This window comes from Haemaphysalis longicornis, unplaced genomic scaffold, assembly GCF_048455015.1.
Source record: "Haemaphysalis longicornis isolate Haplotype H1 unplaced genomic scaffold, Haemaphysalis longicornis Haplotype H1 scaffold_2, whole genome shotgun sequence".
In the NCBI taxonomy this organism is placed as follows: Eukaryota; Metazoa; Arthropoda; class Arachnida; order Ixodida; family Ixodidae; genus Haemaphysalis; species Haemaphysalis longicornis.
The window spans coordinates 222,010,478-222,036,799 of NW_027526295.1; the positions used below are offsets into that span (position 1 = coordinate 222,010,478).

General features: G+C 49.4%; 1 protein-coding gene across 1 annotated transcript in view; it reads left to right on the plus strand.

The window, feature by feature from the left end:
• The window catches only part of LOC144169968 (ecdysone receptor-like), an 86,856-nt gene extending 70,775 nt beyond the window's left edge, over positions 1-16,081 (plus strand). The window contains exons 4-8 of the mRNA XM_077699443.1: positions 10,201-10,524; positions 11,142-11,470; positions 12,800-12,955; positions 13,274-13,496; positions 14,998-16,081. Coding sequence (XP_077555569.1) covers positions 10,201-10,524; positions 11,142-11,470; positions 12,800-12,955; positions 13,274-13,496; positions 14,998-15,239 — 1,274 coding nt within the window. The 3' untranslated portion in view covers positions 15,240-16,081. The remainder of the gene's footprint in view (positions 1-10,200; positions 10,525-11,141; positions 11,471-12,799; positions 12,956-13,273; positions 13,497-14,997) is intronic.
• Positions 16,082-26,322: the final 10,241 nt, after the last annotated feature.

Genomic DNA, 26,322 nt, shown 5'->3' on the forward strand with positions numbered 1-26,322 from the left:
TGAATGATGCGGGAGGCGCAGCTGCGCTCTTCATTTTTGTGGCCTGGTGCTTGCGGACCTGACGCAGCTGTTTCGTTTGCAGAAAGCGCAGAGCGAACGTCATTGAGTCAGCGCCGCGAGTAGGCAGTATTTGTAGTGTAATGTTTACTAAGTGGGATGACGCGAGGCCTAGTTGCGAAGGGGAAGCTTGGGAGAGAATAAGTCTGCTCACACTGGAAACCTTGCAGGCGAAACTTAATAGTGAGCTGATTGTATCTTTCGTGACCGTCACCAGTGTTCGTAGGACACCACTGGCACGGGCCGATGCTTGGCGCGGATCGACTTGAGACGCCCGCACTCCCAGCACGCGTAGGCACAAACATACGCGCGCACGCGTATGTCTATACGGGTTTTGTAATGATTTTAAGCACGAGTTTCTTGCCCGATGCAATTTCTAATGCTTTTAACTCTGCGTAACCACGCAGTTCGCGAGGTCTCCCAGTTATTTTGCGCTTTGCGTCGGCGCTGCGTCTGCTACGATTGCTATATAACGTTCAGTAATGCAATGCTTGTGCGCACCGAGAAAGGCGCGTGTTGTAGTTTTGTTAAGTTTTGTTAAATGGGAACGTAGAGGAGCTGTTAGTTTCCTTGTAAACAAGGGGACAAGAATGCTCAGAGAGCTGTGGTCAGTCTGTTATGAACGCGCGAAGCCACCCGAGTCAAGAGAGGAAAAGAGGTGAAGGGATTTGCTTCAGGCAGCGTTGCCTCAGGCGCCGCTCAAAGGGAAGAAACGCGTGTTCAGTGCCCTTCCGAAGGCGCGCTTTGCAAACTATCAGACCGACGTGGCATTGTTGTGTCGTCGCTGTGAGGTCGCTGCCTCGGGCGAGAGTACTGTTACTTCTCTTTTATTTTTCGTGTCGCGACCGCGCGCCTGTCGTAACGGGATCTCGCTCGCTATATTGTAACACAAGCTTATTGTGCGTGCCCGCCGCCGCCCATAAATCAAGCCCTCGGCGGCGGCGTCGCAGTGAGCACCTGAAGACATATCGCTGTGTTTGGTTTTAAGCGCTTCGCTGTCTGAAATATTCTCGGTTACTGCGCTCGAAAATCTGTTCTGGTTAACAGTGCATCTGGCACTGCGTCGCTGACATTTCGTCGAGGGAGAGAGAAACTGGTTACTTTTTGTTATATAAAAAACGCCGAGATGCAGTGCTTTTAGCTGACGTCAACAGTTCAGCTCCACGAAGGCAAATTCCTTTAGGTGCCACTTGAAAGCAACGTGGTGCCCCCCCCCCCCCCCAAAAAAAAAAAAGGCATTTGGAGACATTTTATTTACTTCGGTCAGCAACAATTTCAGTTAGCATGAATGCGCCCACAAACCTCTCGGCACACCGCAAAATGCACCGGTATCGGTTAATTATGCGCAGCTTCTGACACATACTGTAAGGATGGAAAAGGGGATGCGAGGCATGGAATGTAGTGCACGTTGCAAAGCAAATTCGTTTCTTGTCATTTTATATTTTTGTTGCTTCCCTCAAATAATCCCTGCACTGGCAGAAAAGGAACGGCCGTAAGGTGGTACCTTTAGGGACTCCCCGTTTTCCCATTGGCGCCGACGCCTTGCGGGGCAACGACAGGGACGACTCCCTCGGTGTCCCGTTATCCGTCCCGGCGGCCCGTTATCTTGTGGCTCTGGGCAGCTCTTAGATGGCATCCGCGACGGCCTGTTTGTTTTCGCGCCCTGTGGCCGCGTGCACCCCTGTCGTACTCCACTTCCTTTATCGCTAGGTGTGTGTGCGCCGGCGCGTCTGTTGACTTGGTCGCCCTCTGGGGCGGCTCCGCCTTCCTCGAAGCTTGCGATAAAAGTGTCGAACCGGGAAGTGCTGCGCTGTATTGCAGCCAGAACACCCACCCCCTTTGTACTACACGTCCTCCGCGGCCAAACGCGAAGGTCTCGAGGCGTCGCGAGATTCGCTCTCTGGTTTCCACGGCACACCCCAAAACCCCCGAGTCTCCGTAATTTTTGGCCACACTAAACTCTTGTCAGACTGCGAAGTGCGGCGTTGCCCGTGGCGAATATTTTTGAGCACAGTATAACCACGCTGCCCACCCGACAGCGCTTGAACGTTACTTTGGGGAGTGGGGACTGACTGACTGTCATTTAACGGCTTAAGCGACTACCTATATGTCGACCAACGGTTCAACAGGCTGGGTTTAGGGAAGGTTACTGAACAATGAATCACAATCATAACCATCAACCTTCTAATGGAGAAATCGACAGAGTACAATAAACCTCTTTACATTGCATCTGTAGATTCCGAAGAAAAAAAAAGCTTTCGATTTAGTGGGAACCTACGCAGTGGCGTAAGCGTGGAGACAACAGGGAGTAGAAGAGACGTACGCAGTACTCCCGGAGGACCTAGACAAGGAATGTAAGGGCGCGATAACGTATCATAAGAGAAGTGAGTTCCATTTTAGGAAGGGTTTTAGACAAGGAGATACCGTCTCACCGCAGCAGTTTACACCGTGCCTAGGTGGTTCTTAGGAATTTTGATTTGGAGAGGACAGGGATACAAGCAAATGGAGAACATATGAGCTACCTAATATTTGTGGATGACAGTCGTGTTCAATGATATTACCCCGATGTAGTTCGTGCTCATAACTAGATTTGATTCGTATAAATGCTAAAACAATTCTTCGCGCACTGTACTCAGAAATCCTTGTCGTTGGATTCAAAATAAATTAAAAACGAAAGTTGTGTTAAATCAACATGCAGAATGCGCCCCTTTCAGTCTAAGCAGTCAAGTTCTAAAAGGGTATGTCGGGCAACTTGTCAGTGCCGGTCCAAACCACAAGATGGAAATCAGACTTGAGCAGTAGTGAACAGTCGGCTACCCCTGCCACTAAAGGTTATACAAGCAGTGCACACTGCCGGGGATGAATTGTGGCTCAGAAACATGGGGATTTACTAGGAACTTGAAAGACAACTCTGGTCGGTCCATCGAGCCACGGAAAAGAGTAAAGCTTACCGACGTCTTGCCACACGAGCGACCGTGGTCTTGCATGAGAGAGAGAGAGAGAGAGAGAGAGAGAGAGAGAGAGAGAGAGAGAGAGAGAGAGAGAGAGAGAGAGAGAGAGAGAGAGAGAGAGAGAGAGAGAGAGAGAGAGAGAGAAAAGCCCAGCTCGAATAAAAACAAATAAGTGGAGTTACCTCGGCAGCCGGTGCGCTGTAACGAACGGAGTGGCTATCGAGTGACGGGACTAGAATCAGGGGTAGACCGATAACTCGATGGAGGGATGGCGGGAGGAAATTCGGTGGCAATGAATGGGAGAGGCCTTGGTACTGCAGTGGACATTAAAAAAAACGTGTTTCGAGGACACCCAATAACTTTTTATGGGTTGGGAAGGTGAAGGCAGTAAAAGGACCGACAACCGATTTCTGTCGAGTATTTTTTTAGTCGGAATTTTAAGATCTTCCAGCCATACGTGTCCCGCCAAAAGAAATGCTGGCAACCATGGCGGTGAGCCGTGCGGCAATATACTTTTAACCGCACGTGAGATTAAAAGAGGTATTTGCAAACTTGTCCCCGGCTAAAACAACACTAATGTGCAATCTTTCCTATTCCTTTATACGGATTTTGAATCAAGCGTTCAGACCGACGGAGTTATCTGGACACGTTCGGTAATGTCACGTTTCGGCACTACGTGTCGCCATCTTTCAGACTTCAGACAGTTCAGTGCAAAATTAAATTTCCGTCTGTTTATTTATAAATTCTTTGCGGTTACCACATTATATAACATGCTGTGGCTTTTGTGTGGGCTAGATGATGCGCAGTCCACAGGAATCGGTTTTCTGTCCCAATATCTTATTGAACGCTTGACACGCGTTTTCCGGCTGGCGTTGTCGAAAAGCTTTGTAATCTTGCCGCTTGAGACGCTTTGCTTTGCGGTACGCTTTAACACTTTCGAATGGCTTCGGTCTGTCACCTAGGCGTTGCGGCGCTGCTCGTTCCTCGGCCGTGAGATAGGAGAGTTGATGACGATAGTGAATTTCGCTGCTTGTCTGTGCTCGTTTGGCTGCGTTCTTCCGCGCCCTTTATGTCACATGGAGTGCACTGGTGTGACTGCTGGCGCTGGCTTTTTCGAAAAAGCTCAGTGGGCCATTTACGGCTTGCGCATTGATAGGCTGATTATGATGCTCATGCTATTGATGATGGTAATACAGGCAGGGGTGGGACATTGAGCGCCAAACATGTTTACCTGCGCCATCCTGAGCCGAACAGCCCCTGTTGCGCCAAACTAGGTTATCAGCGCCGTCCTACGCCGTAGCGCCCGAATTGAGCCGCGATATACGACCGCTATATTCTCGGCGCCTGAAAACTTGACTGAGACACCGTGTTTGTGGTTTCACCAAGGCATTTATGGTTTCGGTTTCGTCAACGTTATGACCGGATATGGAAGTTGACTTTGTAATGGCTAAGCAGGCACTACGCGCCTTCTCCGTCTTCTGTTTGCATTTATGTGTGGCATTTGCACGGTTTTGTTTGCCCTTGGCGGTCGTTGCGCCACAGTGGAAAATGACCAAAAGTAAAATGTTTTTTTTTTGTCTAATCGCGAACAGATAGACTAATAATAGCATGAAAGGTTGTAGTTTATTGGGGGTGAACATCAATTTAGTCGCCCATTTTTGGCGATCCCAGCTTTGGTGCCCGCAACTTTCCGTAGCTGCATGTATTGAAGAAGCGGTGTCTTGGGCGCTTTGCCCTCGCTTCTTAATTAGTTCCGCCTTTGTTGTGAGCTAATTACTCATTTTCGCCTGTGAATATTAGAAGTAGCCTTTCTTAGTGGCGAATGGTCCAGAATTAATCATGACTTCTGACGCGCTCTAGTTACGTTGTCTGCGACGTAAGTTCGTCGATTCCCGCAACCCTCTGACGGGCGAAGACAAAGCTATGTTCAGCTTCGCACGCATTGAAACCACCGTTGGATAGACATAAATGCAAGCAAACATCTTATTTTACAAAATGCCGCCGTGAGTTCGCACAAACGCCGCCGTTTACCGGACACGAAGCAATTGAGGCCTGCTCTCTGATCTCTTCCGACTCTGCGCGTGAGGTTTGATCTTTGAACGGTAATAACGCGGCGCGCTCGCTGGGGCCAAAGGTGGACGACTCCGTATTCGTAAACCTATATATAGTAGTACAAGAACTTCGTTCTTCGTTCAGAGTACGTTCTAGTGCATGGTAGAACGCCTGATATAGTAGATAGATAAGGCGCAATTGGCAGGGGACTTGTACAGCGCCCTGCACTGCAGGGATATTCAGGAGGCACCATAAGGCTGTGAAATGGTGTTACATCTGGGGCGGTATTCTCGAGTTTTGTCCCAGGTCGCGGGTTCGATTCCCGGCCGCGGCGGCCGCTTTTCTGATGGAGGCGAAAAGCAAAAACGCCCGTGTGTACGAGATTTCGGCGCACGTTAAAGATCCCCAGGTGGTCAAAATTAATCCGGAGCCCTCCACTACGGCGCGCCTCATCGCCTGCGTTGCGTCGGCGCGTTAAACCCTACAATCAATCAATCAATCAATCAATCGAGTTGTCCCTTTTGCGTCTCTTTGAAAAGTGTCCCTTTTGGCAAGCCCTGATTGGCTAAAAGCAAACAACCGGAAGTGACGTAACGCAATCGTGGTAAACCTATTGTCAACGCTCGCTGCTTAACCGGAAGTACGTCACGAGGAAGGGGTGCAAAAGGGACAGTTACGAGAATACCGCCCCTGCTCGAAATGGCATATCTGGGCGCTAAAAAAAACTTGCCCCAAAAGGCCTTTCTCGCTGCTCCAAACCAGCTCCAAAAATGCCTTTCTGGCTGCTCCAAGCCTGCTACAAAAGGCGCATTGGCCTGCTCCCATGACTGCTCCCAAACCCAAACCCTGTTACACCCCTCCCTGTACAGGATGAAATGTGCTCCGACTCGAGCTCGGTGCGCTAGCTCTGATCGCTTGTGTACTTGAGTGTCCACCTAGAGGGAAATGTCCTTAGTTTCCGTTGTCGGCTGATCGAGTTCCGTGATTTACGAAAAGACGCGGCTTGCTGGGCTCGCGTTTCCATCGTAAATAAGGCGCGAAGTGTGCGTCTCGAGACGAGGTATGCAGCAATTTGCGGAAAACTTTTCGCTACCGTCTCGAAGTAAGCGACGGGCGCGTGGTTGTCGCAGTTCGTTTGCCTGCGCGGATAATATATGTGCATATCAGATGAGCCGACGCGAAGGCGATGCTCAAGGAGACGGGAACAATTGTAGATGGATGCCGTTTTCTGTTTGTTTTCTACTGGGAAGGCGTGCTGTGCCGTGCGTCTGAGTGACGTGCGTGCCTTTAGCAAACTTTCGCGGCATTTGCTACTTCGCCGTAGCTCGTAGGTTCGACAGACTACGCACACGATGACATCTGTTGTTCCATGTGTCACGTTAGCAACGAAGATGCGTCGAAAAGGGCGTTGCGCCACGCGTTGCATGTTTGTTTTGACGAGTTGCCTCGGGTCATCCGCTAGAACAACGGCATTTGTCGCAAGTGAGCTATCGGCGAGTTGCAGTCACCCTGAGAATGGTTACGTGTTCCAGCCGGACAAAGAGAGAGTAGAAAAAAAAAAAAAAACCTTTTGTGGCGTCAAGGGTTGAAGAACAGTGGGGAGATCCACTTCTGCGGTGTTTCACAATCGCCTGCGACTGGATCCCCGTGGCGGCGGGGAAAGGAAAGGGACTTTTCTTTCGCGTCCTCAACCTTTCAGGAAGGTTTCTGTAAAGTTCACAGAACGAAGTTGCCTAGCGGTTCGGTCTTGGCTCGACCCTGCGCGCCGCTCTTGATTATGCTTGACGCGCGCCGCGGTCGCGTATGAGGCGGCAGAGAAAGCGGTTCGTGGCGTTCTCGAAGCCGCGAAACCGTGGATGTCGCAACTGCCGCTCCCTGTGCAAATGGCAGTGCTAAAGAATCTCTCTTGGGCTTCCGCTGATATGCGTGCTCGTATTATCGCGCACTGCGGCGGTTGTGAAACGCCTCTCCCTTATGAACCCGAGCAGAGCGGCCTTGACTCGCGTGCGGGGAACGAGATGCGGCTTCCTCTTCTAATTTGGCGACCCGGCCCCTCGTTGTGACGGCGGCATGGACGCGTCGCGAGTGGACGAGGGCAGCGTGCAAGGGCGGTCCACTATGGCGGCGTTGGCGGGGAGAGCGGCTCGGAGTGGAATAAAAGAGTCGGCAGAGTTGCGTGACCGGCTGGCTGGGTGTGCATGCGGAGCAGAAGAATGGCTCCATTGTTTGGCAGCAAAGCGGCCGTCTTGTGGCGCCCTTGAAACTTTCCGCCTGCCCGCGGCGGACCGCCCCTGACTGGCCAAGGACTCTGGCGCGTCTCAAGGGCGCGCGACACGTCTGCCGCTGCTGCCATCGAGCCGGCGTCGCTCGCTCGCCGTTCCACCGTGAGGGAGGAAGGAAGGGTTGACCGAACTTTTCTCTTCCACGTTCCTGTCCTTTTCCCTTCGCTGAAGTTTCGACCCGGGTGAGAATGCCACGCCGGGTGACAAGGCCTGCTGGAAATGACTCCGGTGCAGGAATGTAGTTAGCAAGAGCAAAATAAATAAATAAATAAATAAATACATAAACCAATAAATAAAAACGTCTCTGCCATGTTAATTTTTGCGTTTACGATCGTCGCTGTCGTCGATACACCAAGCGGTTCTCGCCGCCACTCGGATTTGTGTTAAAGTGGCTTGAACTGCACTGGTAAGCACGGCCAACGGGCGACCTGGGTACGTTTAGTTGTGATATCCACTGTGTTGGCAGTTGTATGGAGCCTGCAGATTGGTGTGTGCAGAAAAGTCAGTTCGACTTTTCGCCCAGTCAGTATTAGCATTACGCGGACAGCTAAGAGGATGTTTCAACCAAAGCAAGACCGTTACTGCAGTCGTGGAAGTCCAGAGAGGATGGACCGTGATGTGCGCGTAGATAATGCGTGTCGGGACCATCGGAGCAGAATCGTACTTCGTTGGGAACGTACGCAGAACGATTTTGAAGAACGAGGCCGCCCTGTGGTCGAGGAGTGCCCAGCTCCGTCTAGCGAGTGCTCACGAACGTACAGTGCGCAACACCCTTGTCTATAACACTGAGTTCAACTTTGATTGGTTACCTCTCAAAACTGCGGACTCAAACTTGTCACAAAAAACGTTGAGGTCAAAATATATGGTCGAGACTTCAGAATAACACAATAGTTTTCTTCAAATGCTTTTCGGCCGAGGCAAGATAAGGCTGTAAGTACGAAACCTGTGTTATAGACAAGGGTGTTGCCCTCTGTACGTGGTACCGTTACCAGTGGACGTGCTCGGCGTTCCAAATATCGTGGACGCATTGAAGAGGATCGCCGCGAAGCACGTTCGGTCAGGGGGAATTCGAAAGGTACTACCTCTCACCGAAAGACCTAAGCTGAGCCAGAAGAGCGCCGGGGGCCGGCCAAAGCATTCTTTCAGCATTCCTTCAGGGGGAAAACAGTCCCGCGAGGAAGCCGACCAGCATGGTGTACAAGGGTGTTATTAACACACCCTGCGAACTTTTTTTCTTCTTTCTGGTGTGGTCCGGTTGCACACTGCGACGAAACGCTCCTCGCTGTTGGCCGGTATTTCACGCGATGCATTGCACTGGTCGGCTCTACTGCCAAAAGACGCGCCCCTTCTGGGCCGCACGGCACAGTAGGAGGCACTTGGATGCTGACGCGGTGCCCCACCTGCCCGGACCTGTTAGCTGCCGCGGGTCCTTGTCGAAATTGAGTCCGGTTGCGTCAGGTTCTCGTGACGTTCGACAGCCCACGGAGCGGCCGTCGTGTGGGCGGTCCGCCGATGCCCCGTCGTTCGAGCGGCAGGCAGCCTTGTGGCAAAGCTGCTGGGCTGGACATTTTTTCTTTCTTTTCTTCTCTCCGCGTGGTGTTCTCTCTCGTATGCAGTCACGCGCGCTTCGAAGGTCAAGAACGAGCGCTCTAACGTGCCGCTTTTCTCGGCGGTTCCGTGACGCTGCCGCCTGCATAGATTACCTTTCGCTTTCCGTTCGTCGGGCTCGTCGTCGAAGCGCGTACGCGGTTTGGACGGGCCGTGCGCTGCGGTCGGGATTTGTTGCACGGCAGACGATTCGGGGGACGGGAAGCGACGGCCGGAGAGAGGGAAAAAACAACAATTACATTAACTGTATGTTGCGTTTGCGTCCGGACCACTCGACTGGCCATGGTGCGGTACAGTGTGCTAGATAACGCGGCGTAATATATTATAAGAACGATAGGACCGTGACTCACCGTAATAGCCACATGGAGGTAAATTTAACCCTTAGTGATAAGGAAATGTGAGGGCGTGTCATCAGCTGCTCTGTGAGTCGCCATGTTTTGGTGTGCCACGCAAGCAGCTACGATGGGCAGAATCTAGATCTGGTTGAGTGTAGCGGGAATTGTGGGGGTTCACTTGTGTGATAGCCAGAGCAGCTTGCATCGTGTGAAGTGTGTGCAGCATCAGCTGTGTGAAGTGCTACCAGGGAATCTCTGATTGTGACCTATGCAATTAAGAGCAGCCTGGCAGGGTTCAGAGTCGTGTTGCCACAGTCACAGTCTTGTTGTCACCTGCTGAAGGTGGCCGACGTTAGAGCGGAGTAAATGTACTCCTGTCGCTCACAGTTAAGTTGGCATCGGGCAAAGAGTGTGGGAGATTCCACCTTGCCTCTGCAAGGCTTTGTAGTTGCTGCTAGGGGAATCGCAAATGCTGACGTTAATGAAAATGAGGAATAGCAGAGGTCCTAAGACTGATCCTTGGGGGACACTTGGCAGTCACTGTATTGGACGGTGATTGGTCGTAAAAAAAGCTTTTGGGCACTATCAAGGTTACACGGTCACAACTTCCAGATTCAATTTACCAGTGGTCATAGCTGCTTACTGTCAAGTTATGTTGACCACTGTGTGCAAACTGTGTACCTCAAATGAAAAATTACTTCGTGCAACTTGCTAGCGCTGGTTTTTGCCTTATTGAGTGGATGGAGTTCAGTCATTGGTTTGGGGGAGTGCACTGAAATAACAAAAACAATCGCCGCAACCTCGGAGTTGACGGTGGCATAAAGGTTGCATCATGCATCACACAAGTCCTAGAACTACTGCATGTTGGTGACGGTTAGGAGTGATCAAACTGTGTCCTCCTCCTGATCATTGCAGGCAAAGAAGAGATGAGCCCTAGCAGTGGGGGCGGGGGCATGAACGGCTACTTTGTGGACAGCTTTGGGGACCCGAAGAAGAAGAAGGGCCCTGCACCGCGGCAGCAGGAGGAGCTGTGCCTGGTGTGTGGGGACCGGGCGTCGGGCTACCACTACAATGCCCTCACGTGTGAGGGCTGCAAGGGCTTCTTCAGGCGCAGCATCACCAAGAACGCCGTCTACCAGTGCAAGTACGGCAATAACTGTGACATCGACATGTATATGCGGCGCAAGTGCCAGGAGTGCCGCCTCAAGAAGTGCCTCAGCGTCGGCATGCGGCCAGAATGTGAGTCGCTCTTGCTGCTTTCCTTTTTAACCGGTGAGGCATCCGGGACGTGGGTCATGTCCTGACTCGTCAGAAGACGTGGAAACCTTAACTCTTTTTTTTTTTGTGTGTGTGTGGAAATATCCCTTATTTTGTCATTCTGTGTGCATTGGGATCAATTGTGGCACAAAAAATGATGTGACAAAATTAGAGTTATAACAGCAGTGACATCAAAATGACAAACTTTTGAAGTTTTTTGCAAAATGCATATAATTGCGAGGACTTGCGAGAAAGTCATGACGACATTGAAGGTTGCCATAGTGTGGGGCAACTCCCAAGCTTGTGTCGTCTAAAATTTGGAGAGGCAGTGGGACTGAAACTGTGCCATGGAAACGGACGTAGATCTGTCTTCGAACAAAAATGTGACATACTCTGGGGGATTCCAGTAGGTGGTGCTTGGTTGTTATTTTATGACAGTGCTTACTGCAGATGTAAGACTTTTTTTCATGTGACCAGTTCAGCAAAGTCTGGTGTAGTGAGTTGAGGTTGCAGTTAGAGCAATGCGCAGGAGGACTGTACTGGTCTTGTTTGTATCGATATTCCCTGTGAAATTTTAACGTGGATACTCGTTGGTACAGGCGTGGTTCCGGAGTACCAGTGTGCCATCAAGCGCGAGTCCAAAAAGCACCAGAAGGACCGGCCCAACAGCACGACGCGGGAGAGCCCCTCGGGGCTGATGGCCCCGTCCTCCGTTGGGGGTGTGAGCCCGACCAGCCAGCAGCAGCCGCTGAGCGTGGGCAGCGGGGGCTCCCTGAGCAACAGCGGCCACGAGGAAGACAAGAAGCCGCTGGTGCTGAGCCCGGGCGTCAAGCCCCTCTCGTCATCACAGGAGGACCTCATCAACAAGCTAGTCTACTACCAGCAGGAGTTTGAGTCGCCCTCCGAGGAGGACATGAAGAAGACCACGGTGGGTTTGCGGCTGTTAAGGGGGCAGACTGGTCTTAGAGCTATTTTTTTTTTTTTTGCCAACCAATTTTAATGAAACTGCACTGTGTTAGAGTTTTTTGTGCTGATTGCAAATCTGCCTATATAGAGTTTTGTGCTGATTTCAAATCTGCCTATTTCAAAATCTGCCTATAGAGTGTTTGTAAGTTGATTATATTCTGAGTTAATTAATGATTAATTGCCATTATTTTGGGTCACAGTTACAAAATAACCACTCCATACAGAATGGCAATTACCACGTGGCTAGGCAGAGAAATGACTAAAAAATACAACATAGGAAGAACTTTTTTGATTCAGCTATTTTTGGTCGTTTTACGACACAGGGAACTTCACTTCTCCCGTGCTCTGCCAGAAATGGCTCGCAGGTGGTGCCAATTGAACACAAAAATAATTTTCCAAAGCCTCCATTTGAAAAATTTGTTTCCAACATTGTATTCTCCACACATTTCGGTATCAGAAGCAAAAAGAATTAAAGTTTTACCTGCTCTGGGTGCCAAGATATCTGAGGATGAAATGCTAGCTTTGCATTGCAAGAAAAGTGTCGTTTCACCATAGAATTCTGTGCTAACTGAGCTGTAGAGTGCACTTTAAAATGCTATTATAATATAACAACAACAAAATATGGTGCATCTTGATGAGGAAGTTTACAGACTGATAGAAAAATGGCCATGGAGGCCAAAAATGCCATTTTTGAGAAAACACATTTCTTGACCGTTTTTTCGCCCCAAAGACCCAACTGCCCCCTTAAGGCGAATGTTGACGCGAACCCATAGATGTAGATGTTGACGCGAACCCATACCTTCCCTGCTTCCCCCAGTGGCATGAGTCAAGCAATGCTTGTTGTGGTTAGAAATCGCCTGTCAAGTACTGCGGGGAACCTACGCCTCAGGAATCTTTTATTTAACAAAAAGCATCTTGAATGCCATAATCTGTGGCACAAACATCAAATAGTAACAAAATCCTGGCAATTATTCCCGAGGATAATGTAGCATAGTTAAGTCTGCTCCATCCGTAACTTGTGGTCACTGCTCACAGGCGAAGGTTACATATTGTGCAAAAACACTTCTTCTGCAAAATCTGAACCCACATGTACAGAAAGTGTGCTGCTGCTCACAAGCATGTTAGCCAGCCAAGCTATCTTTTGGTGCATGTGAAGCTAATACAGGTTCAAAGTCAAGTGCAGGCAAGCCTGTGCGTAGCCTCGAGTCTACTTTTTGTGTCGGTCCTCTGCTAATTGTGCTCGCGAAGCCCCGTTTGAGTGCGGGTAAGTGATGGTGGTTGTTGCGCGCAGCCCTTCCCACTGGGGGACAGCGAGGAAGACAACCAGCGACGATTCCAGCACATCACCGAGATCACCATCCTGACAGTGCAGCTCATTGTGGAGTTCTCCAAGCGGGTCCCCGGCTTCGACACACTGGCCCGAGAAGACCAGATTACTTTGCTGAAGGTGCGGGCGCATCCTTTTTCCACCTCCCTTCACGTGGCACCTCTTTTCTTTGCGGACAGCATTGTCCACCGTATCCATTGCTACGCTGGTCAGATCCATTTCGTAAATTTAAGTGTTATGGGAAAACTACCTCATCTATGTGTGAAATAAATTGTGCAAGCAGGGATAATAAAAAATTCTGTATGTTACGTGTTGTTTGAAATTGCTCTGTTGATGTGACAAAACTTAGCGTCCCCTCCAGTTCCTACCCGTTGCAGCTTTAAATGCACCGGGAGGTGGTTTTAGCAAGTGCTGAGGTGGCTTGTCCCTGTCGTGCAGGCCTGCTCCAGTGAGGTGATGATGCTGAGGGGTGCCCGCAAGTACGACGTCAAGACAGACTCTATAGTGTTTGCCAACAACCAGCCATACACGAGGGACAACTACCGCAGTGCCAGTGTGGGGGACTCTGCGGATGCCCTGTTCCGCTTCTGCCGCAAGATGTGTCAGCTGCGGGTGGACAATGCGGAATACGCGCTCCTCACAGCCATCGTCATCTTCTCGGGTGAGGCTGACACTGCCCGGGAAAAAGTTGCTGTGAACACTTTACAGGCATAATGCAGTTTGGTGTCATTGGCTCTCGCCAGCATTAAGGTGGGCCAGGCACATCTTCGCGTTTCAGTTCACACCTCATTACTGTACACACCTCTATTGTAATTCGGGCTTTACGCGCTGTGGAGCTGGCAATTACAGCAGTGTGGACCCTGCGCTGTTGCCTGTCTTGGGAACTTTAGTGCATGTGGTTTTGTCAGAGCAGTGTGTCGGGTCGGTTAATTAGGAAAAGGTTGCTTCAAAGTATGCATAGTGTATAGCTCCACAACTATGTGGGAGGCTCACTTTCTTAATACCTGCCAGTTAAAATGATTGCCACGACGCAAGTGATTTGAACATGTGTCAGCAAGACTTTGTGCACCTTGTGCCTGACACGTTGGCCAGTAAAGGTATCTCCGTGACTGGAGAGTGGCACTATGTAGCTGCAGTATCGATCCCGTGTAAGTTGCTGTCAAGCATCGGTCAAAATTGTTTCGTTCCAGGGTATACCTTTTATTAGCTAGATTTCTTGATAAATGCTTCCGCAGTGAATGTTAGCTAGCCTGCAGTCGCTGTGTTTCTTATGGCAGTCCTGCATTTTATCCATTTGCATCCACAAGCTTTGCTCATAACTAGTGTAGTGCCTGGGATTTTCATCCTGTTACCTCCACAAATGATAAGCTTAACCAAAATGCGTGGTTATCTTCATTTGGTTGAACTAACGCAGTATTGCTTGGTATATGTTTATTTTGCACATTGCTTCACACGACTTTAAAGATTATTCAGGTCTAAATGCCTTACAAACAACCTATTCTTATGGGACCACTCATCCAAAGATTTAATACAACTTCTAATACGCCTATTTTTCAAATCTCCTTCGGTAAAGAGAAAACACATCGTGTAAAAGAAGTGAGCTTATTGTAGCTCTGCCCGACTCCCTGCTTGCAGGAGTTTGCAAAAATCGAATAAGCATGCCGTAATTCTTGCTCGTCTACTAAACACCGTTATAAAATGCATTCATATGCCACAGCTTACAGATACATGCTTGTTAACTGCAGGAAAATTCTTTTCCCTTTGCAACCTGGAAGCTATTGTGGTGTGCGCTTGAGTGGTCATTTTATGTTGGAGTATCTAAAAAAACACACACATTAGGGTCTGGGCTGCCATGTGGGAGAAAAGTACCCTGGAAATGCTGCTCTTGGGTTTGGTAAGCTTTTTCTCATCACTGCACATGAATGCTAGCAGTAGTATCTTCTACAGTTGTTTGAGTGGTCCACAAACTTTTGCTCATGACTGCTCATGAATGCTAGCAGTAGTATCTGCCGCTGCTATTGCTGCACTTGTAAGCAACAGTAAAGGATGGAAAAGGAGAGGCGGCCCTGAATAACAATGTGAGCCTTTTCCACGAGAATTCCATAAGTACCTTGCCTCTGGCCCTAAATGTGCGAATGGGGTGCCACCCTCTCCCTTTGCAGAGCGCCCCTCGCTGGTGGACCCGCACAAGGTGGAGCGCATCCAGGAGTACTACATTGAGACGCTTCGGATGTACTCCGAGAACCACCGGCCGCCGGGCAAGAACTACTTTGCGCGGCTGCTGTCCATCTTGACCGAGCTGCGCACCCTGGGCAACATGAACGCCGAGATGTGCTTCTCGCTCAAGGTGCAGAACAAGAAGCTGCCACCATTCCTGGCTGAGATTTGGGACATCCAGGAGTAGCCCCCCGACTGCCTGCGAGTTTCTTCTTCTGGCACTGCCACCACGTGTGTAGGGTGTTGTACCGACGGGTCATCCTACTTCCCCCACGGTCAGCCTTGCGTCTCCGGCATGTTGTGCTGCTCTCCATCGGAAGCCGATTGGTTGTTAAAAAGGGAGGGCAACTGCTCTGGTTTATTATTCGCTGTGGTGGTGTCTGTGCTTGAGAAGCTACCTCAGACGTTTTTAACACTTATCTGATCGCTGCCTGTGTTGCATCGACGTTTACTCTTTGTCTGCTTTTGCAGACCGATCTCCCCCTCTGCTTTGATTTGGCGACGTTGATTGCGGCACCCTCGTGATAAGTAATTGAAAGAGCTCCTCAAAGGGGATTGACACCTTTTATGCTGTTTTACTCTTACTTTTTATCATTGACCACTAGACTGTTTTCACATCTGGCGCTTTAATTGTGGAATTGTGTTCTGTCTCCAAATTCTTCGAAACAGACAAAGAGCTTGTGGAAATCGTGCATGGGCTTGACAAATGCAGTTGTTGGAATTTTTCCCTGACTAGCCATTGCAAGCAATTTTCGCATGCTTCTTGTTCAGTGTATCTACTCTCTGAATGTCGATGAGGTTTTCTTGGAACGTGATTTGCATGATCGTCGTTGGTAGGAGCAGGAGTTTCTCTCGCGACTGGGCATGGCTGACAGTGTGGGCAGTATGATATCTGGCCGTGTGCTTGACTACAGGGGATCCGGGCGACTGCGGCTTCAGCCCAAAACTTGGCGCACTGTGGGGGCATCGTGCAGGCCGCAGAAGAGCCCGATTATCATTGCAAGCTGGGGGCGCAGTCCACTGCTCCAACCAGCAGCTTTTTCATTTTATTTTTGTTCGTCCTTCAGGCTTAGCTCCTTTGTGTAATGTTTTTGTTGCAGCGACTAACAGCTCCAGAAGGGCATTCTCGAGTGTAGCGGGAGGGGCAACGTCGGGAGGAAGCAGCGGCAGGAAAGAGCGGCTTTCCCTCGAAGCGCCGACCCCTCGTGCCTTCTCCGGCGGGCGTAGCCGTGTGCGACGAAAGCTTGAAAAGCAGCGCAGTGTGGACGGCGGTCGTGGCGTGGGGGGAAGGAAAGGGCTCGCCCTTCCGGCTATACATGGTTGCGTTTGATAGCGTAGCATCACCACACTACCTACTGTTAAACCCACAGTCAAGTGCCTTAACATAGTTTGAGAAAGGTTTTGTCCTGCTCCTTTTGGGTTGTGTAGCCTGCTTCGCCGGAGGACGCGCGAGGGTCGGCTCCGACTGGTGCGCAGGGGTGCGGTGCCGCCGGCCTCCTCCCCCGTTGCTCGTTTCCCGCCCGTGGGCAGAGGACAGTGGCGGTGCCACGTCGGGCCAGGGCAGCTGTGGTCTCTTGCGGGGGTGCCTCCCTCTTGGCAGCTAGCTGCGCGGGGGTTGGCCGTGAGTGAGATAAACGCACAAACTTCGACGATTGTACAAATGTCTCCCTTCCGCAAGGCAAGGGCATTGTTCTTTTTTCTTTATTGCCTGCTTTTGCTCCTACTCTTTTTTTTTTTTTTTTTTTTTGAGAGGTGGTTTTTTTTGTGTCTATGTTATTATGTGGGGTGCATGTACATAGCGATGTAATGCTAGGCGCGGTCGAGAAGAGATATGGGAAATGGCATCTTTGGAGTGTTCGCTTGGTACCGGTGATGTGAAGGGGATGTAGGAATACCTCCCAGCAGTAGGAAAAAGATGCCAGCCGCAAAGAGGGAAGGCCACTGAGCAGCCTACCACCTTATCCTTCTTACCTTCGTTTTTTTTTTTTTTTTTTTTTTTTCATTTTTTTTTTGCTACAGAGCGGTTTACGATCTCAGTGTTTCACGAAACCACCTGGCAGGTAACAGCAAAGAAAAAAAAAAAGGGACTCCAAATGCATTAACCATGACTGCTTCAACTTGGACGTTGCCGGCAACGAAACCAGTGGACCTACGGCAAACATCGAGCGTTGACCTTGTGTATACATCTGTGCTCGTCTGTGCTTGTATCTTGTGGTTTTTGGACGCGCACCGACTGTGACGTGAAAAAACAAAAACAGACCTGCGAGGGACTTGTGGCAGTGTGCGTTACTGTCTTCGGCCCTGCACTTCCGAATCTCAGTGGATGTAAGACAAGCCCGGCGTTCCAGAAAAAAGGAAGAAGCGCCGGGGCACATGGGTGAAAAACCGGCGGCACAAGTGAGACACGCGACTTATTTGCAGGCGGTGCTGCTGCTTGATTCCCCCCTCCCCCTTTTTTTATGATTATTATTACTCGAATGCTTTGTTTTTATTTTCTCCTCACTGTCCAATCGGAGGTGACTAACCATGTGCAGTGAGAAAGGCATGTTTCTCGGAAAAATCGGAGCGTTTGTTTCACGTGAAGCTTACATCTACTTTTCCTTTTCTGTTGTACATTTCATCCTGTTGACTTTGGGGAGGGGCTTACCTCCCCCTCTCCTTGTCTCTCTCTCATTGCGTGTCATAATAAGTCTTGGTACTTGTGCTGGGACGACTGCCACTGCTACGCACGAGCCGTGGGCCAAGCCAAGCCAGCTTTTTCTGCCACCCTGGCCTCACACACTGCTTGCTGGTCAACGCACAAGGCAGCAGTCTTGCGCCAGCCACGAATGTGGAAACGAGGGGGAGCGGCAGTTTTTTTCTGAATCGTCAAATTCGCGGTGGCAAAGGTGGACTTCATTGACTATTTTCCCGCTAAGCCCAGCAGGCCCCTGCCATACCCCTCCCTCCTCTTCCCCCCCGTCTGCTACAGACCCGTGTACCTGATTGTTGTACGAGCGTCACGATCTCTACACTGACATTGGCATTGTTCTCCTGCACTGTTCTTTGGCCGCTCTGCTTTGTTTCCCATTCGGAGGTTTGGGGCGGTGGCAGCAACCAACGTGCGTGCTGCCGACCAGGGTCCTGCCCTTGTGGGGGTGGGCTATTTATTGCCGCCGCCAAGTGGTTTGCTGCTGGGAGAGCTTTTCTGGTGTGCACACGGGGTTTAGACACCAGAGTTGCGTTGTTAAAGCTCCCCTGCAGATGGTGTGTGGAAGCGCCTTTTATAGAAACGACGACGACAACAAAAAAAAAGAACTCGGTATTCATAAGTATATTTGGTGGAATATAGATGATATATATGTCGCTAACCATGGATGCCTCATTTGAGTAGTGAGCCGAGAATAGCCCGTCGCAAGGCATTGCTGGTTTCCAGGCGCTTGCTCCCTTTCATGTTGCAAGGTAGCTTCCCCTGCCTTTCCTCCATTGTTCCCCCAAGCACGCATACGTTAGCCGTTTATTTTTGCTGACAGCTTAGCAGTCTATTGCGCGGCTCGAGTTTGCAGGGCGTCTTGGGAGGCTAAGGAAACGCGATACATGGCCTGCCCGGCGTTTTGTCTCGGCCACACTGGAACGTAGACAGTGCAGTCTTTTGCAGCCTATGGGGATTTACGCCTGGTGTGGCTCGTATCTGATCGCAGTGTAGCAAAGTTATCTCTACAAACCGTTATTATGGGAGAAGCTAGCAGTGTCAACTTGCGTTTCTTAACGTGCGAGGGTCGAAAGTGTTTCTGGGAAAGGACAACAGGAGGCTGACGGTGTGTTGGATGTGTGACCAGAGGTCACTGCTGCTAGGTTAGACCATGTGGCACTGTGTGGGGAAAAGGGGCAGTGAAATTCTGTGCCTTGACGAAATATAGAGGGCCTTTATTTTTCTGCTGAGACATATGGTGCTAAGGCTTAGGTGGGTTAAACGTCACTAACTGCAGCAGACATGAACGGGTATCCTCAAGCTCAAGTGAAAAAAAGAAGGTTGTTCCCGGCCGCCCCCCTCCCCATTTCCCTGTTGGCTGCTTTTCTTTTTGAAGCAGGGATCTTCTTGCTTCCAACCAAGCTTGGGTTTCCGTCCACTGAACGTGACTCTTCTCTTTCTCGCCTGCCATTCAGAGCTGCCAGAATCTTTGCCACTGCCACATTCACTAGCCAGGACGCAGCCACTCCCTGTTTGCTAACCCAGTCAGAGCCGAGAGCTTTGGGAAGCACAGCCAGCATAAAGGGACTGCTTTGTCATCTTCGCAGTTATGGCGGAAACTAGAGGCATACTGCACAGTGCTGGTATTGTCGGCGGCCATTAAAAGGGACGCACGATTCGGGCAGTGTGTCGGCGAAAGGGGCATGTTCGCCATCCCATGGATTTTCTGGGTGCGAGAATGCAGAGCGACATCACGAAAGAGCATGGAGGTCAACTGTTGAGCACTCCGCTGCCTTTGGCAAGCTTTTCCCTTCTCAAATTTCTATGTGGAACACTTTGTGCACGAGCATATCGAATGTAGGCGCGCTGGCATGTCACTCATTGCTGGGTGCAGCCCACACATTTGTGCCTCGGAAATTGTGCGATTGGCCAAGGCTCCTTGTGCAGCGAGCTGTTTGTGGCATTTGACCCCCGTACAGATGAGAAAGTCTGGACTCTTGTTTCCAACGTTTAACCCTAAAGAATATTGGCAACATTTTAAGTACAGTCTATGCGACACTGCAAGTGCCTGGAAGAAAGAGTATATGGATTTATTCTAAACAGCTGAAAATATAAAAAGAACTACTTGGAGATACGCTAATATTTTTACCTAGATGTATTTTCGAAAACATTCAGGCCTGTCGTGCCGAGCTGCTCTTGACGGTCTTCGTTGAGGTGGGGCTAGCGTGCATGTTTGCTTCCTTCTGCTTCTGGCTAGACAATCGAGCTCCCACGGAGAAAAGGAGGCTTAGGAACCAGCAATGCCTTCGATCGGCACCCGTATTCCTCACCCCCACCCGCCCTGTTGTGCAAATGGCTTGTGTCTTCTGTAGCTTTTGTCAGCCGAAGCAGCAGCAACACTGTCTCGCCTTCCCCGGGCATTGGGGAAGCCAACTTTTGCGGAAGAGCGCTTGTGATGCGTTTCCCGCGCAGAGGGAAAAAAAAAAAGCGAGGCCGCTCCTTACAGTGTGTGTGTGTGTGCGTGTGACACTGTGGGCCTTCTTCATCCTTGGGGATGCTGTCGACGTGCTGTTAGGACCCCCGTGTCCATAGATGTGTCCTTGCGTGTGACGAAAACTGTCCTTGGTTCGTGTTGGCCCCCCTGAGTGATGCTGTGATTTCCTTGTTTGTTCGCCCCGCCTGGTTCGCACGCGTTCCCCTGGCTGTCCTCTTGTACGTAGTTTCCTGGTTGCGCTCGTTACTGGGGCGTATTGCCGGTCTCCCGTCTCTCCCCAGCTTTCTGGCCCCCACACCCTTGCCGGTGCCTATCGAGCAGCGTGCGTCTGTTGACCCCTAATTTATTTCGCGCGGCTTATTTTTTTCTTCTCTCTCTCTCTCTCTCTCTCTCTCTCTCTCTCTCTCTCTCTCTCTCTCACGCCTCAAAGACTGCCTTCCACCACCTCTCTTTGAAGACACGAATGTTTGATTTCACAGTGTTCCCCCACCGGCCCTCCCTCCCCGAAGATTTGCCGTCTGGTTCGCAGAGGAGCCTTCTGTAGGAGAAGGCGCGCAGTGAGAGTGCTGTCTATGGGAACTATATCCAGCTGCCTGCTGGTTGCAATTGACCGCTGTGTCTGTTCTTGGAGAAATTATTTTGCGAGGTTGGCAACCTTGGTCGAAGGGGAGGGGTTGCAGAGAAAAAAATTGCGGAGGAGGCAACAGTCGGTTATTTTTCATGGACACGCGCTGGAGTGGACCCACAGACGCTATAATCGGGGGCGTAACTAACAATGCTTGTATATAGTCAACACTGTTTATACTTATGGAGGAGAGAGAGGGCTGAATAAGTTATGTTTGTTACGGACTTTGTGCAAATTTTTTGTTTCTGGAGCTCCTTTCTTGCTGCGGAGCTAACGCGCACAAGGGGGCACAAGTGGGTTGTTGTGCGCTCAGGTCTGCTACTGTTTTTTGTTGTACAGATTGTATCTTTTTTGCAATGTTCTATATTTTTAAAAATTAAAAATCCTTGGCTCGATTTATCATTACCAAATCTGTGTGCGAGTGCGTGTCATTCTTTCTGGCGGGAGGCTGGACCTGTTTGGCATGTCCGGCAGCGGTGCTGGCATGTGCTATACCTTTTTTTTTCAGAAAGGTGCTCCATCGTCCAAAAGCGTCTGTTATCGTCTTGCACGATCGTGTTCACTGGCCAAGTATATCTGCAGGACTCGGCGCTGTCTAACAAACCAGAATCATCCAGGCAAATTGGTACTCGTACATTACCACTCAGAGAAACAGCAATTCACATAGAATGTGCTCAAGGCACGAAAATGGGTATCACCACGTCAATTTTCCCTCACTAGGCTTGCTACATCTGATTGCACCAAGTAAAGTCGGATTGGCAGAGCTTGTATTCTTCTTGGAAAAAAAAAAAAAAAAAAGCCTAGTAAAGTAGGCCATACCAGAATAAAATTATCATGCCCGGCAACTCTTGTTGCACAAATAGTGCAGGAGCGGGTTGCTGCTTTGGGGTAGCAGACTGATAGTTGTGCTAAAAACAACGGTTATACAAATGTGCAAAAATTGGCAAAGCACAATTTTTTCTAGGTTGAAGTATTCAGTTGCGCACGGCTGGACTGTTGTGATATAAAAGTTGAATGATGAGTAAGTAAAACCAAAAATTGAGTGACTTCAACGATGGTAAGTTTTCATAGTATTTAACCAGTGTTTCACACGACATTATGCGACATGATCCATGCCTACAATAACGCCACTACACACTATGCACATACAGCTGCAGGCAGTGCTGCCCAGTGCCGGTAACATGCCTGCCAACAAGAAAGATTCTTGAAACTCTCGCGCTCAAAAAACCCACACTTCAACTAGTAAGCATCACAAGCTCACTGAATCACTACCAGCGGTCATAATTGTTTCTGCTTCGGTCAAAACTTTGATTTGGTATGCAAACAAGGTGGAAAGACTTTTGCAGATGATTATGGTATCTATCGTCTTTTCTTATTGTCAGCAGCAAAAGCCAGATTATAAGTACAGTCTAGGAGATCGAGCCGGCTGTCAGCAAAGTTGATTACTATACTGATTCATTCCACGTTTCCCACATGTTTCCCTAGGCAACATTGCTAGGCCTAGATTTCATGGGTTTGCAGGGTGCTTTTTTACATAGTAAACTATTTCCAAATGGACAGAGCATCATTTGTCATTGAGCAAAAATGAAACTTTTTTTAGTTAAAGCAATGTTATTGAACCTCCAGTCCTTAGCATATATACTGAAATAGTGCTGGCACCGAACTTGTTTTACATTTCTTGCTCCTTCAAGTCTTTCGCATAGAACTAGAAAAGATGAATCAATACTTGCCAATCAGCTGCAGCTTAATCGCAGTGCTGTTCATGTTACTCTGCTTAGGTTTTGGCCTCCCCGAGCCCAGGAAGAGGCTTTAGAAGCCACTGCATGTTATTTGAGGCAAAAACCTTGCACGTCTCATTACAAGAAAATGCGTTGGCCTAGTTGTGGACTGCTGGCGTTGCGAAAAATGGCAACAAAAATCAAGTGTGCACCTCGCCTCCAATTGTTAGGCAATGGCTGGGCCTTTGCACAGCCATCTAGAGTAGAGAAAGCTAAAACTTGGGTATTTGAAGCAACCCACGTCCGCACTGCTTGAAGGTGGGGTTGTGGCGGGCCAGGAATGCACCTATACGAGTACTTCACATGGGCAATGTGCAGGGCGAGGCGAGGCCAGAAGATTGAGCGAAGATCCAGTGGAGGAGCGGTCTATGGAATGTGGTGTGGTAAAAGGTGCGGGTGTTGAAAGTAGTGTGTTTTTTTGGTGCGATAAGTCTGGAACGTGTGTTTAACTTCAGGAGAGGCACCACACACCCGACAGTGGGGCATGCCAGTTAGGGGAGGCCGCAAAGGTTTTATCCCATTAAATTTTCTTCCGAGATAGAACGTCTTGCATTGCGTTCATGCTGAAACGTTGGGAATACCCACGTTTCACCCCAAGGCTATGATGCTTTTGCATTCCTTCACATAAACAGTCTCTAGTGTGTGTGATTTTTTTTGTCCAACAAAGAAGCCAGCCTTGATGTAGGCTAGAAAAGCCCCAAAGAGCAACTTTCATGACCACCTACAGCCCGCCTCCTCTCATAACATTCAAAGGATAATTTCTGCCACATACAGACATTTCGATACCGCCCAGAGGCATGCTTTGAAACTCCACAGGCCCCACCAAAATTATTTTGCGTCATTTTTTTTGCCGTGCACTGGCTTTTCAGTTTCGTTTTCAATAGGCACGTCGTATGGCCACCGGCCCATTTGATGTCGCAGTGTAACAAACCAGTGTTTTGGGCCTCTGGAGAATGCAGCAGTAATGCAGATTTAAATTGGGTCCAAGTAACGTTCGGCCGTTTTTTTTTTTTTTTTGCTGCTATTTGACTGCAAGACTTTGTGGGCATCTCTTTGATTATGTGTCCGAGACCCTTACTTTCAATTGTAATCGGCTACATGCACGGAGACAGCCTCACTTCGGTTTCTCTTGATGCCACAGCTTGCATGAGACGTGACGTAGACATTCCATGTCACTGCCACATTAGCCTTGTTTCTTGTGCCAAATTTGAGATTAGCACGACAGTGGGGTGCTGCTCCTTGGTAACTGACACTTATTGTTGGATCAGCAAGGTTGTAGCTACGTTATGCGCACACGAATCAGCAAAAACATTCACACACCACAGTGCGTTCCAGGTTGAAATATACATGTTTAAATTTAAATTTAGATGTGCTGCTGAATGAGGCAGCTGCTGCTGCTACTGTTGTATTTATGCATGGTGTCCTCTTGCACAATCGCTGATTGTCCTACTTCATCCGTGTCTATGCTAAGGCACTAAAGCATTACACACACACACTGAACATACAACAGCGAGCAGAAACAGCCAGCCGAGGTGCTGCAAGCAAAGTTTCTGCGAGCGAAAAAGATGGACCGTCTTCTTTCTTCCTGGCCTGGCATCCTTTCACTGAGGAGGCATTGTGAACTTGACAAGCTTTTTGTTCATGGTGCATCTAGCACTTTTGAGCTAGAAAACAATACTCTTCGCTATGCTGTCGGAGCAGTGCTAATGGTCAAGATTAAGTGTAGAAAATTCAGGGTTCTGTCATTCTTGTGATTCTGCACCTTTTGCAGTTGTTCTGCAGGCCATTCACATGACCCTTACTGGGTCGAGATGAAGATGACGATATGCCGTGGCATACGTTGCATGCAATTATAGAATAGAGATTATAGTTACACCCTTAGCTTGAATGGTAGTGCACTGAACACCTACAGATGGTATTCACTCAAAAGTTTAGCTGTCAATTTTTTCGCTGGGCAACCCTGGAAACGGCCACAGACATGGCCGAAGCGCCACGGACATGGTGCGGCTTGTGCCACTGCACCTGCACGCCGCAGAAAAAAAAAACACCAGCGTGCATTGTCTGCCCGATTCTCAACGGTGGTGTGAACGATAGGTTATTAATTACACTCACATTGGAGTTGAGGCACTACTTTGCATTTGGTGGGGTAGAGTTCGGAACATCCGACACACATCAAGTGCTTGGCACAGACACGCAACACCATCCCACGGAGCCCGACATAACCAGTGACGGCACTCACATAGGTTTCCTGCATGTGTGCCTCACAAGTGAATACAACCTATTCCGGAGAATGTTTGTTGGCTCCAACGTGGAGTGAGCATATCTTCTTCCACTTATCTGGCAGTTGTTTGTAATTATTATTTCACAAAAATTAAACACCAGTCATGTTCCCTAGGCCGTTTTCGCCATTTATTAGTCCTATGAGACCTTTATCTTCTATTTCGTGGATACGTGAATGTGTATACAACACGTATACAAATAAATTCAAATCCCAGTTTTGGAGTTTTGGACGGAGTGGAGGGCTACCGATTAATTCAGACCACCCAAAGGTCCTTATGTGCACCGAAATCTCGACACACACAGCCGTCTCATTATTCACCTCTACTGAAGGACCACCGCAGCCAGGTATATATATCTATGTGTATGGATATACACACAGTAGAGCCCAAATTATTCAGTTTCAGGTGAATTCAGGTGATTAGGAACATTATTGTGGTCCCATAATTTTCCGGGCAAATATGACCAAATGATACGAGCTTGGAGCATGCGACTTTTCACACAGGTTGAACTCCACAGTGGTCATGGCTTTTGTAATCAGTGCGGGCTGTGCATGCCTCGCATTAGAAAATGGAATTGGCTGGATTAATGTCGGTTCTGCTCTTCCACCGAAGTTTCTGTGGAATCCAGCACATCAACTTCCACAGAGCATGCACTGGAAGACCAAAGTGATGCCACTGATACGGCTGTCAAGCTGGACAATAATAGTGAAGGCATTTGCGCTCACCTTACACACGGACTGCAAAGGCCGAGTCAAATGGGACGAACTTGTTCATCTGGCAGAGCGTGCTTTTGCGAAGTACGTGACTGCGACTATCAAGAATGTGAAGTGCAGCAACGATGCAGCCCTCCTGCTTCCATGATCAAAGAGAAGTCATCAGTTATGGAAACATTGTCCAAGGTAATGAAAGTCTTGAAATAGTGGGACTACTTAGAGGACATCGTACTAGGTGCACAAACTGCAGCAAGGTCACAGTAGAATGGGAAGTGGTTTTGCTGCATAGGCATTTAATATATTTTCTGAATGAAGTTTCATGCTTGATTTTTTAAATTCGTTCTCTTACCAGGTGTAAGGTCCACTTATGAGATTAGCGGCCAGGCGCCCGGGCTGCGCGTGAGAACTCGCCGCTCTGTCTAGCGACGAAGCACTGCCAACACTGCGCTGCAGCCGTTGCCAATTCGTCACGGCGTGCACGAGAGACGGATTGTCTGGCCCACCGCATACCACAGGGATAATCCCCCATTGAGAAAGCAGACAGCGCCGCCAGATTCCGGGAACGTCTGCCTGACGCGCGGAGGAGGTGGGATTACCGGCGTCGGGACGAGCACCGCACGAGTCTCCATTGTTAACGCGCCCTGGTCAGCATGACGCACTCTCGCCGTCTTTCGCTTTCACCCCGCGGGGTCGCACGAACCTGCTCGTCT